Source organism: Grammomys surdaster, unplaced genomic scaffold (genome assembly GCF_004785775.1).
Source record: "Grammomys surdaster isolate TR1022 unplaced genomic scaffold, NIH_TR_1.0 61, whole genome shotgun sequence".
In the NCBI taxonomy this organism is placed as follows: Eukaryota; Metazoa; Chordata; class Mammalia; order Rodentia; family Muridae; genus Grammomys; species Grammomys surdaster.
Window position 1 is genome coordinate 4,411,250 of NW_021604563.1, and position 18,846 is coordinate 4,430,095.

The 18,846-nt window shown below is 35.2% G+C and overlaps 1 protein-coding gene across 1 annotated transcript in view; it reads right to left on the reverse strand.

Annotated features, from left to right (window-relative positions):
- The window catches only part of Diaph2 (diaphanous related formin 2), a 658,778-nt gene that overhangs the window by 241,987 nt on the left and 397,945 nt on the right, over nucleotides 1-18,846 (reverse strand). Inside the window, exon 23 of the mRNA XM_028781865.1 lies at nucleotides 13,906-14,030. Coding sequence (XP_028637698.1) covers nucleotides 13,906-14,030 — 125 coding nt within the window. The remainder of the gene's footprint in view (nucleotides 1-13,905; nucleotides 14,031-18,846) is intronic.

The window sequence follows — 18,846 nt, forward strand, 5'->3', positions numbered from 1 at the left end:
AATTCCATAGAAATATAAATCTAGTAACACCATAGACAAGAAACCGTATGTATTAGAAATGGAACTTAACTTTTAACTGCTGACTCACCAAACTGTCAAACATTTAAGTATCTGCAAACAATTAATCTTTATCTGTTCAGTGAAGATCCCTTCATCACCACCTAGGTGCTGTACATAAAAACCAAGGACATCAGGAATGTTAAACTATCACTGTGGTAATATGCTATACTCTAAGCAGGCATATCGATTCCACCTGCCTCTGTCTCCCAAGTCATTTAGATGACAGGGTTGTATCACTCTGCTAGAGTGAGTTAATTATCTGTATTTCACCTGTCAGCTCAAACATTAGCTCTTTGAGAGGAATCCTGGTTGATGGAAATGGCTTTATGAATCCATTCTACATTATCTGCCACATATGCATATGTATTTCTCTAATGCTTATTATTTTAACCAGTTACTGACTCCTGCATAAGCATTAAATTTTTGTTGTTGTTAACTAATGCATGTCAGATGATGTAGAATTGATTTCTGATCTAGGATGAAGAAGTCCTTGTGCAAATTTTAAGGTGCACAGAGGCATTCTGTGTTGATTTTGGTATGTGAGCTGAAGAAACTGTGGCAATTATTTGGTTCATATGGTGGGTTTTATTACAGAACATATCAGAGTAGACTTGATAAAATCAAGCTATCAAGCTGTGGAAGTATGCATTGTCATAGCTGCATTATGCTAAACACTATAGATAAAGAGAATGCATTATTGAAAGGAAGGAAATTTTCTTCTGTCCTGAAAAGATACATGTATGTTTGTGCACCTCTCTAACACTTGGATAGTTCTGACTTAAAGGGAACATAATTTGGCTGGTGGAAACACTGTCCAGTAGATGGAAGCAGGGAAGAACAGCAATGAAAATGTGCCAAATACTGATGTAACCCTTTAGACCAGTATTCTTGATTGTTTGGAACTTAGCTGCTACACACTTTGCTAATTCAAGATACCACTCCTCACAGCCAAATGTTCAACTTCTTTTTTGAACATCTTTTTTTTTCTTTTTTCTTGAGAGAGCCTTTGATCACGTTTACACTGTACCTTTCCCTATCTTTCTTCCAAGTCGACAAGTCGACATTCAAAATGGATTTTTCAATGTTCTGACCCAGTAGTAAAATCATGTTTACTGATATTGCGTAGACTCAAAACTTCTGTGGATCAACTAGGTAGGTTTCACTGCTAAATAGAATAAATTGCATATAATCTATTTGCATTTATCATACCTTTATCCTGTATGATTTTGCTGACTAACATAAGATGTTGATAGGAAATATCCATGTCATATTTGTGTAACTTTAACTTATATTTCCAATGCTTTATCCATGATATATATCTGGGCATTATAAGAATAACTAAATACACATATGCAAAAGGGAAATGAAACAGAGCAGAAGGCAAAAATCTATGTGTCAATCATGTGCTAATCTATGAATGTTTATGCAGATTTGTTAGATGACCTAACATATGCCTCATCATACGGTATTTTCATGCTTAGCCAATTCATCATTTTTAACATACTCTGAGTTTAAAATATTAAATACTATAAAATGGAAATTATAAAATGAAACAAAGTTATAGCTATAGTTCTAAGTTGATTGTCCATTTCATATTTTAAATTCTGAGTTCTTCAATATAATTCAGTTAAGAATGCACCACACAAATAGTGATGATTCAACCTACAGATTCACATTCTACCATTGGGCCATAATCTCATGCTTTCAAATCATTTTAATAGTCATTAAATTGGGAGTTGTGACAAACTTTGGTCTATTCTACTATTGATAAATATTAAATGAATTGAAAAGTAAATTTCAATCATATTTTGGATGATCTATGAGTAGACATAGCAAAATATTATAACTATGACCTTGATATGTCAGTAGAGGAAAAAAATCATGTATTGATTGGTTCATTCATCAGAAATATAGTGTGTCTTTCTATGTGCCTGGTCTGAGAATCTAGGAGGTGATCACATAAAAGTCAACATACTAAACATTTATTTTCTGGTAGACAATAGGGCAATAAGCTTTGAATTTTATTTCCTCAATGAAGCTGTTGAAAAGCACAATATCCTCTGGCTTGTTATCAATCACTTATAAAAACGCCATACAATTAAACTCATACACTATTTTTTTCATTTTTGTTTGCTCTTAACTGGGTGTTAAGCTCTGTCACAGCCTGCAGAGTGCTTTGTACTTGCTTTGTCTGTTCCAGTTCTATAGCACCTAGCATATTGCAAGGAACTGCTGTAGCTACTTAATAAATATATGCTGTATGACTAGTAGAAACATGGGAAGAAACATATTTCTGAACCTAGAGAATTGTTATACACCAAATTCTTAATTATGTGTGACAAAGGAGAGAGTTAATTCACAACAAAAGATAATATTCATTTTCATTTGTTTTGGGAATGCATTTCCATACAGAGCTGCTCATTTTAGTCTCTCTGTTGATTTCCAACAATATAAAGAAGTTGCAGTATTAATTCTCAACTATGCTCATAGCTGGAATGCTGCATAATCAAGCAAAAACATGGTACAGAATATTTTAAACATCTTTTGTACTTTTAGACTGCACTAAAATCACTTAGCAATTAAAGTAATTATCTTATTTTGATGGTTAATATTGACTGAAAACTTGACAGGATTTAGAGACATCTAGTAAGCAATCCTCTAGGCATCTAGTTGAGAGTTTCAAGATCAGGTTAACTGATGTGGAAAGAACCACCACAGATGTGGGTGTCACTATTAGAGTCAGAGTCCTGGACTAGACAAAAAAGAGATGGAGAGCTGAGCATAATTATCCATCTTTTTCTCTGCTTTCTGTGTAGAGTTTTTTTTGTGTGTTTTTTGTGGTTTTTTTTTTGTTTGTTTGTTTTGAGACAGGGTTTCTCTGTATAGTCCTGGATGTCCTGAAACTCACTCTGTATACCAGGCTGGCCTCGAACTCAGAAATCCGCCTGCCTCTGGCTCCCAAATGCTGGGATTAAAGGCGCTGTGTAGAGGTTTGACATGACCAACTGCTTTGACATTTCCAGCCATGATGAAATGCAACCTAAAAATTGTGAGCCAAAAATGACCCCTTCTGTCCTTAATTTGTGGTTCTCATATGTTTTGTTACAGAAAAAGTAACTGAAACACATACATCATTTTTTTTTTTTTTGGCTACCAATTTTACCTTCCATACTGATCAATTTCTTGAAAGAATTAAACAATCTCACTTTACAGGTGATATAACATTTAGTATATTATTATGTTGATAGAACAAAAGACTATTCAAATTCACTTAATTGAAACTTCTTTACTACTAAAAGAGTAGAGATTCCTTTAAGACTGAACATCTGAATATTACCTAAATATTGCTTTCTTCCTGCATTTTCTACACACACACACACACACACACACACACACACACATTTATATTTGTCTTCAGACATATACACAGATATATATTTACCATCAAAATTTAAGAGGATAAGCAATGATAAATCATATATTTCCATTTCTAGCTCCCAAATACATTTGTACAATGTAATAATTTATCCCATTATTATAATACAATAGTGTTCTGTTCTATTAGTCTCTACCTTATTCCATTGAGAAAGACACTCTGACTGAATTGGAAGCTAAGATGTACTGGGCAGAAAGCCCCAGTGATCCTACTGTCTCCATCTCATTCTATGTTAGGGTTATAGGTGTACTGGCTGTATTTGGGTTTTTATGCAGGTTCTGGGATTTCAACTCAGGTCACCATGATGGTACAGCAAGAGCACTTGTCTTCTAAACTCTATTAATTTCCTTAATGGAAATTAATTTAACTAAGCATTTTTTATTAATTCCATGAGATTTTTATACAATGTATCTTGACCATATTCATGACCAACTCTTCCTCTTAACTCTTCCCATTTTCACTCCTACTTTCTTATCCACAATGTCATGTTGACTCTTTAAAATAAATCAACCAACAATCAGTGTCAACAGACACAAAGAGTTACTCTATACAGGGAATTTTTTTCTCTTAGAAGTCATAGACTACCACATTAAAAGCCAAATTACAGGTATGGACTATCTGCCTTCAAATTATTGGTTAGGGCTATCCCAAATGACATCCTCACAAACAAGGTAGGCTATTTCAACTGCTTTTGCTTGCCCATCAGAACTTGATTGCTGAGGATATCAGACACACTGGTCAAGTTGCTACAGGGCAGAAGCTTCCTTCCTGTGAGTAAGATTTCACAGTCCTGAAAGGTGCCATTCAGGCTGTGTGAAAGTGGTGTGGTGGGGGCCCTCAATAGTGTAAGCCTGATAGACAACCAGTAAATTAAAATAATGACAAACATGGCAAGATATGACCATGAGTAGAATAGTGTCACAAATGTTATTGGGACAACCAGCTGTTTTCAGGTTTTGTTTAATGTCATTTGTTTTTAAGTCATTACCTAATAAAATGAATTCACTTCTTGCATCATAAAGTTTGAAAAGAAAGAAAATACAAGGGTGTTCAACGGAAGCATTGACTTACTATATACATTACTTATGGTATATTGGAAACTGACAAGTGAAGAGTCATCTACCATAAGAAAAAAATACTGATTTGCCTTTCTAAGTTATGAAAATAGTATATCCTTGAGAGTTTTCTCTCAGAGCATATTTAAAGAGACATACTGATATTATTATTTCTTATAAAAATCTGTGCTTTTTAACAATACAAATGACATGAATAATTGATAATATTTTAGTCATATTTAAATTAACATAAAACTAAACAACTTCCTGGATTCATAAATATTCATAATTTATGATCCTGTAAATATAAAAATGGTTCATCTTTGTGTCTTTGACTAGATACATATGTATTCTAGTATATGGGAACTATGCACATAAAATAACCAAGTTGGACAGTGTATTTTAAGTTTTTTCTATTATTTACACTTAATATGAATAAATCTCATAGACACGTTTTTAATCTCTTAAATGTTGCTTCTGGTGGCAAGAATGAAAAATTCTCAGGACGAGGGAACATTAACTCTTTCAGACAAATTAAGTCTTGTTTTATGTTCTGAAAAAGATAATTTTCCAGACAACTCTCCTGTGGTTTGAAAGGGTTTATACACCCTTTAACCAGCGATATATTATCTTCTCACCATTACCATCACACACCAAATGTCTATCAAATTCCCTGGACAACGTTTGAAAAATGAAGTTCATGCTCAGTGTAATTTTAGACTGAATTTCAAATGAGCAAGGCTCATCAAACAGAGAAATTTTGTGCACACAGAATCCCCAAAGCATAGGCTCCATTCAAAGAGTTCTTTAGAACTAGGCAATTTCTACAGAAGAGTTGGTAAAGACTTAATTTTTAATACAGGCACTTTAAAATCAAAACATAGTAAAAAACTATCATTAGGTAGGTATTAGGGTCCTTTTTTGGGGGGCAAACAGAGGTCACCCCAGAATAAAAAGCTAATGTTCTCTATTTCCTTGCTAGAGTTTTAAGATTCATATAATTCTACAGTAAACTCTACCTTATTTAAAAGATAACAAAACAAAAAAATTCACTAAGCACTTTACTTTCTAAAAAAATCATGCCACACTTCTTGCCCAATACTTAAAGATGAGAAAGAATCCGTATCTTAAAGGTGTTTATGAGCTGGAGTGCAAAACAGGAATGTACATAAGCAAATGAGCAAGTATGATCATCAAAGTATTAGAATATTATGTGAACACAAGGGACAAAGAAATTAATTTTGATTGCTATGATTAGGAAAAGCTTTATGGAGTAGATGGTGTAAGTGAGCAGCTAATTTTTAAATTAGTTTACAATCCTTTCAAAAAGAACATGTTTTTTCCCACTTGAGAGACATTGTAAGAAGGCAATAAAAGTTTCACAGGAGACACATGTGAATTCAGGAATTCATCTTAGATTTATAAATCTCTCTGAACTCAAGCACGGTGTAACATCATGATATGATATATATATATATATATATATACCTTTGTATACATGCAGCCCACTTGCATACTCATGTCCTATTTCTACTAGTGTAATAGTTTAAATGAATATATTTTGTTTCTATAACTTTCATTTGGCTCTAGTTTCCTTTGATAATTGTTATCATTACTATTTATTTCCATTTTAAATTTGATTGTGTACACATTTCTTTCTGTTAATGTTCTAATTTAATTTTACAATCCTCCAGATCACAATTCACAGCATGTATTTCAAACAACTGTTTTTCTTTCTCATGTTGTATTGAATGAACCCAGAGTCTTGCACTGGCTGTGTAAAGTAATCTACCGTGGAACTATATCCTGACTCAAAGTATCCTTCTTTTCAAAGAAGCAATGTTTAACTGTTTGTACTTTAAAATCGATCTTCCTTTCAGTGTAAGCACTATATTCATTATTTTAAAAGAAAAAAATCCTATACCTTCCCCTATCTGAGCTTCTCAAATGAAACAAAAAACTTACTCTGAATTTCTTCATTTTCTGAGTTTGGAAAGCAGTGGGATATAAATGACGAGGGCAAAGTGTCAGATGTGGCAAACCCTTCTCCAGTATAGCCTGAAAGTCTTAGTTTTTCTTTGAAAGACAGAAAATGACCAGGGTTACAGCACTATATTAGAAAAGAAGAGAGAGATTGGGGAGGGGGGGAGCCTTGTTCTTTCTTTTTGTTTTGTCAATTCCATGTGACATTTGCTTTACAAAGAATGAATTATCATTTTACTAAAACCTATTATTGGCTTGTGCTGAAAGGCTATGATGTGATACTTCTGGCTGCATAGGAACAGAGCTTTTCATCTATTTTAAAATATTCTTGTAATAGAGAACAGTGTAATACGAATTAACATAATGGTAGTATTGTGGTGACCCCAAATCTGTTCTGAATTGTCTGGAAAGGACAATGTACTTCCTCAGTAACTTGATTTGTAACTACTTCAAATGCCTCTCCCTCACACTATGAGGAAATCCCAGGTGTTGATAGTTAGTTGACAGGGTGTTAATGTCATTAACATTCTGTCAGCTCTTCTTGTCAATGTGTTAATGGTGCTCCTGCTGCTCAGTTACTCTCTGTCCTCCAGTTGGGAAAATGATTTAGCTAACAGTCAATCAAAAAGCTAAGCTGATTTTGGGCCAGAGACATCCCTGCCATTGACAAAATCTCTGTGAGTAAATGTGGTAAGAAATTTGTCAACAGAATATAAGCAGTAAGGTCAACACTGTGATTAATGTGCTTTGTCAGACAGTTTTAGATGCTAACGATGGACCGAGGCACATCCTTCAAAGTAGAAAAAAAGCAGTACACTGTTGTGTGCAGTCTTAATCTTAAACACTCCAGAGGCAGAAGCAAGCAGATCTCTATGCAAAGGATGTCAGCCCTGGGCAGGATAGGGCTACAGAGTCTCAAAAACAAAAACAAAACTAAAAACAAGCAAATGAAAAAGCAGGCTGACTCAAAGAACAAACAGCTTTCCTTTTAAGAATGGATTTCTTTCCTGCCTGAGAAACCCTGGCACAATAAATAGTATAATCCTTTCATGACAGCCCTATGAGGAAAGAAGGGAGAAAGGCAGAAGGGTGCAATAAGAGCAAATAGGTTTCTGGGCAAGAAGCTTGGATCAGGTCTCAAACCACATTAACACAAAGGAGCATGCTTTAGCAAACCATTTTGAGCTGAAGGAAAATAGGAAGGCCACAGAAACAAGATCTTTTAGATTTTCTCCTGACTTTTCACCAGAATTCCAAGTGGTGAAACTAAAATTCACCTCCCTCAGCCCATAACAACAAAGAAGGTTACTAGCTTTTGCTTTCTCCACAGGAGAAAAGTGTCTGTCTTGCTTCATGGTGTATGGGGAGTCAGGGCTGTCACATGGATAGATACAAATGAAAGACTCTTGTTGTCCATCCCCCCCCCCCAATATTAACAACATTTCATACCACTTTTATCTGATTATTTTTCTCTAGAACTTGACATTTCTTTAGAACATAGTATGCAAATAGACATTTCCTCTGGAGCCTTCATGTCTGGAAGGCTCCTTTGTCACATAAAGCAGTTAAATACATTTCTCATGTTCTTCTCTTGTTAACCTGTCTTTGGTTACAGGTGATCTCAACCATCAATCATGTCACAGGTAAGGAAGAAAATACAAGGTTTTATTTTCTAAAAGCAAACCCCCAAACAACCAAAATCTCCAGCTATTTCACAATTACAGTGCTGGCAAAGGTTGCAATGCTGTAGATAATATCAGTGATACAGATCTTCAAAGGGAAAGCATAAATGGGTAAGGAGTTCATTCTCAGGGGGCTTTCTCATGTCATTCAAGCATGGATTATTTTTCAAAGAATAGTATCAGGAAATGTTGCTGAACCTCAGCTCACCAATATCTTCAATAGGTTTCAAACAAAGACACAGAACTCCTCGTAACTTTAAAAGAAGAGGAGAGATGTCCTTCGAAATAGATGAATTAAGAATGTGGCACTATGGAAAGTAACTTTAGGAGTTATTTAAGCTCTCCCGACACAACTGTAGATGGCTACACATATATAGGGATCGTTAGTTTCATCATTAAAGATAGAAATTATTTCTCAAATAATACATAGGAGATTTTAAAATACCAAATATATAAAATTAGGTCATTTGACAAATAGCAAGCAGTTAATCAATGAGAGTGAATTATTAATACTATTTATTTATGTTTTCCCAAATGTAATCAAGAAAATATCTGCAATTGGTACTTCCTTTCAAAGGAAAATTTGTCTTCTCCAGTGGAGTCTTACTGGGTATATTAATCTCACTTTAGGATAGGCTGCATACCAAGAATTAGATGGCAAACACAAAAATACTCCAGGGTATTTTTAATAGACTTTTTTTTTCTCATGTAGTTTCTGCAATTTTTTGTCTTACTGGGATGATTTCATATCCAATTTTGTGGTTTTATGTGGTGTTTTGTGTATGTGTGTGTGTGTTTATTGTTAGTTTTTTTTAGAGAGAGAGAGAGAGTCAGAGACAGAGAGAGACAGAGACAATGAATGGAGTTGTATGAATAGGGGGGTAGAGAGGATCTGGGGAAAGTTGGGGAAGGGAATAGCCTGATCAGACTCTATTGGATGATATTTTTTCAATAAGAATAAAAAAATAACAATAATAGCAACAATAGTCCATTATTCAAGGACTAGATGTGCAGCTTGGTAATATAGGGTTTACTGAACATGCACACAGGTTAGAGGTAGGTCCCTATTAGCTTAAGAAAATAAACAAGAAAAATAACAAATCTATAATTAGGGCTGTGATGATCATGTTAGCATTGAAGCATTGAAGCATTGTTAGCATTTCACCTTTATGGTTATATGAATGTATGCTGAATCTTTACTTTTTTTCTTTTTTGGGGACAGAATTTCATGGCCCCTAGGCTGGCCTTGATCATCTGGCTGGCCTTGATCATCTTCCTTCCTCCACCTTCCAAGTGCTAGGATTGCAGACACAGACATTACTGTGCGCGGCTCTCTGTTTCATTACCCTATACACTTAATTCCATTTGTTTTGCTCTACCCATTTGCTGGATGAACACGACACATTGGATTATTTAGGTTAATCTTTCTCATAGTTCTGTAGGGTAAGAATTCAGAATGAACACATCACCAGATTCACGTCTGGTTGTAGTAGTTCGTGCCTGACTGTTGTGTCCTCCTATGGCAGAGGCCAAAAAGAGCAAAGTGACCTCTCTTTCTTCTCCCTCCCCTCCCCTCCTACTCTCCCTCTCCCTCTCCCCCTCCCCCTCCCCCCCTTCCCCTCCCTCTCCCTCTCTCTGTGTTTGGGGGAGTTTGAAACTCTTCTTTTTCTTTTTTCTCTAGTGCTTTTATGAGGAACAAATTTTACCCACCAAAGAAAGAATTATTCTTATTCTTATATTTAACCATTTCCAAAAGTCACCACTACTTTTTACATATCATTGGTTAACAGAAACTAGATGGGACACAGATATTTAGGCCATAGCAGGAGGAAGAATGACTGTTATAAACTGATGGAGAGTGAAGTAAACTCAGAAGGTAGAACCTTCTGAAGTAGGTCACAGAAACTATAATTGCCTAACTCTTCATCTCATAAGCATGACAAAAAAAGAAGCTACACACATGATTCTCTTTGTCTTCTCATATATGACATGTGTTCTGCCCTCTACTCAGAGGTAAGGAATGTCATACAGAGAATCTAAGACATATCTGAACATCACATCTTGTTAAATCATCTCTCACCCTTGCAATTGATCACAATTGTCTTTAATTCAGACTTCTATGTAACTGTCCTTAGAAATACTGCCCAGCCCCTTTGGAGGGGTCATACATTCATTGACTTTATATTCCCTTCTTTTGATCTGTCTTTTTATAGGTGTGTTAAGCAACACATCATCCAGTAAAGAAAGTGATCTTTCTTCCTTCCCTACATTATTTTATTTTGAGTCAGAGTAGAAGGAGAGACAAAGGTGACATACCTCATTATAAAGGTGTTTGCTTTACAGAATCTAAAAATAGGGTAAATACATTCACAGGAATATATATATATATATATATTTGAGAAAACGTTTTTCTATGCCATTCAAGTGGTCCTGAACCTGTTGTGTCCTCCTATGGCAAAGGGCAAAATAAGAGCAAAGCAGTCTCTCTCTTCTCCCTCTCCCTTCCCCTCTCCCATGTGTGTGTGTGTGTGTGTGTATGTGTGTGTGTGTATGTTTGGGGGGGTTAGAAAATCTTTTCAAGAAATGCCCTTGCTATAGCCCTAAAACCACTAGCATTTCAAGTTTGCATCACCATACTGGCATCTTTTGGGCTATTTTTCTAGATTTAAAAAAACAAAACAATTACATTAGAATGTATAGATCATAACTTCTAAAATTGACAGTATTTTTTAAAATGCTAAATCTAAATTGGTGATTCAATGTTACTCAAATTGCTGACAATATTTATATGGAGAATTTTTGAGAAACAATTATATGGAATGCTTCCTACCTCTTATTCTTCTATATGGAGGACATCAAAGAAAAGGCTTGGATTATTGATTTAACAAACATATGCTGAGTACATACATTGTGGTAGGTGATGAATATTTGATAGATAAGTAGATATTAAGAAGTATGATATAATAATTGCTAAATGAACAGTAATATAGAGAATATGTAAATGCCAGGCTGCAAGTATATTGAAGTTATGTTTTCCATGTGTTCACTGCAGTAGTTTAACATCTGACAATGTCTACTGTATGGTATAATAAGCATTGAGTTAATCCTGACAAAGAATAAGCATGGGATGCTGTTGGACACAGCCGGACTTGGCTATCTAGTGAGGATTCAACCTACATTCAGCAGCCCATAGTTCTGTCACTATTGGTAGAGGCTATAACATGGAGGTGTTGTCAATTTTTAATAAAACTCAAAGTTCTTACATCTAGATTACAGTTAATTAGGTAAAGTGCTGTCATATTTGCACTACAGTTACTGAATGTAAAGGGTCAGTAACCTGAAACAAAAAACCAGTTTATTGGCAAGTAATAGAAATATCTATAGTTTTTTATTACACGTGGGAACACGGTATTTATTTTAAAAACAGAATTCAAGGCCTAAAAAGATTTTCAGTGGTTAAGAGAATTTGCTGTTTTTCCATAGGACCTGAATTTGGTTCTAATCTCCCATGTCAGTCAGGTTTTTCATCTCTTTGTTCAATGGCTAAAAAGATACAAAAATAGAGCACACATGTGATCATTTTGCATTTTGCTATGTCTTTCTACAAGGGTGAAATTCTCACAGGGCACTCATGGAGATTTCCAGAACAAGACTAATTTGAGCAATAATGTCACTAGTATAATTTCTTAATTTATAGTTTTTAAGATGCTAAATATTTCATTTTCTATAATAAATTGTCATATTTTGTCTTGATATGAAATGCAACATAACAATCCTATACATTTTAATACAGTTTCCAATCCTCTTGTGGAAAAACAGTAACACTTTAGTACCACTTAAATGAAGAATAGCTGTTCATCTGTAACATACAGATACAGAAGGCTCTGGATTTTCATTTTAAAATGATTAATTACCTGCATAAAGAAAGAAATAAAATAGGGAGTTCAGGCCAAGTTCATGATGGTTTGAAATTAGTTTTTTCTTTTTTCTTTTTCAAAATGAGCAACAAAGACTCACATGTTGCAAGCTGTTATGTGGCCATAAGCCAACTGTAAAAAAAAAAAAATCTATAGAGCAAGGGGATGAGAAATTAAATTTTAAAAATATGAGGTAAGAGTCAAAATGAAAAAGGTGTGTTTCCCCCCAAAGGACAATATGACATATTTGAAAGAAAAATAAATCTAATCACCAATAAAGTGCATGGTTCATATTGAGCTTCCTACTACATCCAGTTATATAAGCCTTGTATAGGTGAGGATTGCGTGTTTTCACTGGCTGACAAACTTATTCATCCAATGTTCCTATTTCCAAATGTAGTATCACAAAAGGACCACATAGCATTATTTAATGAGGCAAAAGAGTAAGTGTTAGTAATCTGTTAAACTCCACCTCCACAGTTACCTGGCAATGGCCAGGTATGCTCCTCCCCACAGTTACCTGACAACAGCCAGGTAGGCCTGCCCACTATAAAAGGGGCTGCTTGCCCACTCCTCTCTCTCTTACTCTTGTTCTCCCCTACCCAGCACCTGCAGGTTGTCCTCTCCCCTCCTCCTTCCCCTCCCCCTCTCTCCACATGGTCATGGCCGGCCTCCACTCCTCTACCTTTCCGCTCTCCCTCCTATCTCTTGAATAAACCGACCCTCATGGAACTGTCTAGTCTGCTGTGATCTGTTACAAGCTGTTCGTGAAATCCTTTCAGTAAGTGTGGAATATAATTTGTATATAAATGCCAAGTACCAGCCTTAAGTAATTCTTAGGTTTAGTATCATAACATCTAAAATGGCTAGGAAAGAAACACAGGCAAGCAGAGAAAGTGATAGGTTTAACCTTGAAAGAAGGTTGCTCTATACAGTTGTTGAAGGAATTATTATCTGATAAAGAAATTCCAGTATTTATTCCCTCTAGAGATATAAACTAGTGAATCAATCTGCAGTTCAAGATACTTATTTAAACCCAGAGGAGGAGGATATAGCTCTTATTTCTGAAAATACGTAATAGAAAAAAAATCATCTCTGAATATATTTTATCTTCAGACACCAGTTTTACCATTAAACAATTCAAACTAAATGTAGTTTCTCACATTTTTCTTTTTCATATATCTATATCTATCTATATCTCTTTATATAGCAAGAAAAATTTACTATTACCTCTATACATATATTTCAGCTGATTTAAATCTGTCAGCTACTGATCAATTCATTTCTCTTCATATCCATGTATCTATTCATTTATCTTTCAGTCTACTAATATTAGTCATCCAAAATGCATGTATACCCTCAGAAAATGCATGTGAATATGTTCAAAGAAGAAAGAAATTATAACCCCATTTCAAAAGGTCATTTTTTCATGCTGATCCTATCCTTTAAGCACTTGATTACTAAAGGAGATCATTTGCTTTGTTCTTTCAGAAATATATAAACTTCCTAAGGTTTACCTTGTATATCTTGTGGGCTTCTAAATAAAATTTGTCCTTAAAAAGATGGCAGTTTTTTGATCCAGTTGTTCTCTTGCTTCTTCTACCAGATTAAAAACATTTTGAAATGAAAATTAATCTGCTAATATAAAAAAGCAGCATATACATGGATTCATCTAATGTGACAGAATAATGAGTCTAGAAGTAACCAGAAAGTAAAAAGATTGAAAGACACAAGCAAACACATAAACAAATGCTTAAATAAATAAAGGATATCGTCATCTTTTCCACAAACTTATCATGATGAGATTCTGCTTTGGGGAAATTCTTGATGTTACGCTCCAGATGAAGAATGCTTTGTTCCATCGCTACAAGGTTGCTCTTGAGTATTTGAGCTGAAACTAAAGAAAAAGGTACAGAAAATTTAGAATCTTTTACTAGGTATTCCACAAAACAACTAAAAACAGTAGCTGCTAAAGATTTTCCTAAATGTAGAGAATGACTCCACGAAGTCATTTCACATTTTTCTGAGTTACTGCTCATAAAAATTCTACACTCTATGAAGTAAATGAAAATGTGTAATGTAATATACCAAATCATCATATTTAATATAGGAATGTCATCATTTTACTCAGCCATTAGTTCAGACGAACCTATTCCTATTTAAATTTATTGATGGAACACCTAATATTTAATTCTTTAAAATCTAAATTGAAGATTAAAGAGAAAGTAAGGTTCAAAGAGACCTTATCTTATTAATGCATTCCTTGGCTATGTAAATGATTTAAGGATAAATTACATAAAACGATGAAATATTTTCTTTTTTGTGAAAACTCTGAGTTTTATAAACCAACACTTGTAGAAAAATTCCCGTCTTTAAGATTTCATACTCAATAGAGACATAAAAAACAACTGTCTGTACAAAAGGTGGATACATATGCATATCCACAGAGATTCAGCATTCCCTCAAACACTTTCATTAGTTGATTTAATTATCCTTTAACATTCTCTGCATTTTTCCTTTTATCTTATTGACAACTAATAATTTGAAGTGTTGTATTCAAACTGCTCCTTAATACATATACACTTTCTGGATCTCTCATGATGCCTTTATTTCTGGAGGACAATTTAAAAAAATGAAATAAATAAATATATATATAATTATTTTATACCATATTATTGTATAACTTTGAATTATCGACAATATCAATATTAACAGAATCTGATGAAGGTCTATTTGAGGAGACAAGGGAAGGATTAAAATTGATACATAGCCTGTGACACTGGTTTTTAATTCCAACACTCTGAAGCACTGTTTTCATTAAAGACTATGAAACACAACTAGAAAAATACAATTTATTTTATTCCAGTACATTTGTCTCTTTCAGAGACATATCAGCATCACAATAAAAAATTTAACAGACTGACTAAATCATCCCTCTGGCAAATTTCAGCCAGATTATTCTGATCCAAATTCATCACCCTGACAAGCTTACCTTTATCATTCAACAAGGAAAAATCACCCTAATATGCATAGAAGTTTAAGAGACTGAAAATCAAACACTAACACTGAAGTCTATTTTTTTCTATTAATCTGTCAGTATAAATGGTTCTGTCCAACACAACTCCACTTGTTTAGCTCTGTCAGGTTTAGAAAATACACTTTATGGGAGAAGTTAAAGAACTTCTGCCTTGCCAAAGTTCTTTACTAAGGCTACAGTAATCGCTCTTCACAAAAGATGAGTTTACTGTGAAGGAAATCCCTGATTTTAAAACTGAGGTTTGGTCATTTAGGTTCTTTCTCTGTAGTCTTTCCAACAATCCAAAATGTTTCTCCTTTCCCATTCTAAATACTGGAAAAACAAAAGATGTGAAATTGACTAGATGCTGAGTCACTTGGGTTACAAGAACACAAGGGGAGGGGGGTTGAAGGCATAGTAGAGTATGATAGTGACAGGTGCCCTCCTTGGAAGCAGAGCAAAGGAGCAATACTAATTCTGGAGAGAGAAAGGGAGAAAATATAGGTCTTTACTTCCAATACACTACACTGAGAATTACCATGTTCTTTCTTCTGCCCATAGATCTTTACAATTCTCCATTCTTCATCAAATCAATTAAATGTCAATGCTGAGTTTTTGGCCCTCAGTCTTCTAAAGGAAGCTCCACTATCATAAAAAATTGAACACAATACTTCACTAATGTATATTTTCTTACTGGTCGGTGAATAAACCAATATTTCTAGATTCACCCTGACCAATTTTACATGTTAGATCCTCAGTTCTATATAAACTTGTCCAGATCTGTTCTCTAAATTCTGTATGATTTCATCATCGTCTTCTACATTATATCTTAAGTTGTCTTAAAACTTTACAAAATCTTGAGCTGTGGTTGGGGTTTAGAACAAATAGTTGGCTGAGTACTTTGATCTCAGGAGATTGAAAGCCCCCAGAAACAATCACTCTTTGATCTCCTGTCCTGATAGCTCCAGCATGAGCTTTACTTACTAACTTTCCCTCTTCCAATGTAGCTAGCTCATAGAAAGTAGATTCCTCCACCTCCAAACAAGTCCTATTATCTAGAAATGTCCTTCTCTTTTCTCTTAAAAACTTTCACTTGGGAAGAATGGTGCTTTATATGTGGGAGGAAGGATTGCTATACAAGCAGCCTAACAGATTCTTGGAGAGCCTTCATGTGTTGCTTTATCTATTCTATTAGCTTTAAATTGTCCAAATAAACTTTATGCCACTTTATTTCTGAAAGTTTCCATGTTTTACAATGTATTAATTACATTAGATGTGGTTTCTCTTTGTTAACCTATCTTGTATATATAGGTGATGATCATTACCCTTATAATGGATGAGCAAAAGGCTCACCTCATTGTGTGCCATGCAGGAAGGTAATGTTAAGACAAATGCATAAGTCTTTGTTCTGTAGAGTGAAAAATTATAGATACTGGGTATATAGAATCCTTTTTAGACATATAAAATATTCTTTAGGCTTTCTTTATAAGGACATGGAAAATTTTCTGAGAAACCGAGCCATGAAGCAAGTTAGGAATGTGGAAAGACCAGTCACCATTACTGGAACTGGAAAGAAAGGAAAGAATGCAAGTGAGCTAGCTGGGAACCAAGCTGGGAACCAAGCTGGTAACCACAGTGACAGGGCAAGGCCGGAGTAACAGGGCAGGACCACATTCTTGAGAAAGATTAGCATCCAGAGAGTTTTCACCAGACCCTGACTCATGTAGGTTGGGTTCCTTTGGAATGTTCCGCTATTTTTATGTTATGCCACCTTAGCAACCCCTCCTCCCCCTCTCCATTCCCTGGTTTGTGGTTTTTCCCTTTAAAACCCCTCTCAAACTGGCTGTCGGGGGTGATTCAGCTCCTGCGTGAGCAAACGAATTGACCAGCAGCTAGCTGTCACATGCCCGAATAAACCTAGCTATTGCTCCAGTTCAGGGTGTCTAGAGCAGATTATTGGGTGGCCGCGACCTTCGGAGACTTGAGTGAGGGTCTCCCCTCTGTGGGGGGTCTTCAGTTCTTCCTTCAGTACTTATCAGTACTTATTTAATGGTTTGATGTTACTATTCTTGAGAATCAAATTATTTTCAATTTCAGTCTACATTGACATTTCACCTTGGGTCTTACAACAGTTGAGTTGACTTTTGCCTCCATAAAAAAAAAAGTATCTTATAAGAGTTGGTGGGAGAGAATACACATTTCACCTACTTGCTGGCTTCTTTAGACAAGTTTCCTAAGGTGTTAACAGATTGCTTTGACCTGGGGTCAGAGTTGTGTATTTGCATGTGTTTGTGTGTGTTATGTGTGTATGTTACAAAAAGAGTATCTAGCAATTCTAGAGTATACACATACTAGATACAGAGAACAGAATTCCTTATAATCAAAGTGGCTTAGTTACTAATGTTTTTTTTTTAGCAACTTATATCATTACTTTCTTTACTTACTTATCAAAACCAGCTTACATAAACTCTTATCCATAAATCTGCCTTATCGAAACAATAATCAAGGCTACTCTTGATTTTGCAAGAAAAATATCAGTTCAAGCTATAACCTGTTTCTTCAATTAGTTTTATTTTATGGAAATAAATTCTTTGTGTATGCCACTATTCTTCCCTCTATTGTCTACCTTCCAACATAACAATTCTGCTGTACATACATATGCTAGTAAGAATTAAATAGGATAGTCATAATCGAATAAAATAAGGAGACCCCCTCCCTTACTGGTTATCCCTACTGTGCTATGATTTAATTTAATACTAGTATTCCTTCTAGTGAAAAGAACTAAACCTAATGTATCCTCTCTGTACATCATTTCTCCTTATGTATGTATGTACGTACGTATTCATTTTTATAGGATATTTTATTTATTTACATTTTAAATGTTATCTCCTTTCCAGGTTTCCCTTCCAGAAAACCCCTATCCCAATCCCTCTCCCCATGTTTCTATGAGGGTGCCCCCCCCATCCACCCACCCACACACTCCTGCCTCCCTGCCCTGGCATTCCCCTACACTGGGGCATCAAGCCTTCATAGGACCAAGGGCCTATCCTCCCATTGATGGCCAACAAGACCATCCTCTGCTACATATGCAGCTGGAGCCATGGGTCGCTCCACGTGTACTCTTTGGTTGGTGGTTTATTCTCAATACATCATTTTTACAAGGCATATTGACTTTTAAGCCTGGAAAGCAATGACAATTACAGTAAATACAAAGAAGTTCAAATTTAACGAATGCTTTTGGAAACTAGAACACAAGTAAGAGTCCCTAGAATCATTTAAAAGTTATTCTGGCTTTCTAGAGTTTTATAAAGATACTGCATAAATCCAAAAGTGTTAAGAATGATAATGGATTTATCAGGTAAATTACTTGTTAAAAACACTGCTGGAATCTTAAGAATTAAGAGCTGGAGTGAATGAGCTAGCTGAATGGGTAAAAAGCCTGGCAACTTGACTTCAATTCCTAGATGCCACAGAAAAATCTACATGAGAAAGCAGGAATCCCAGACTGTAATCCCAGCCATGCCCATGGCAAGACAGGAATCACCAAGGCTTCAGAACAACAGAACAGAGGGAGACTGCCTCCAACAAGATGTAAATAGGAAACCTACTCCCAAACCTAATCCTCTGGCTTCTACATGTGCACCATAGCATGCAGGTACAACACACACACACACACACACACACACACACACACACA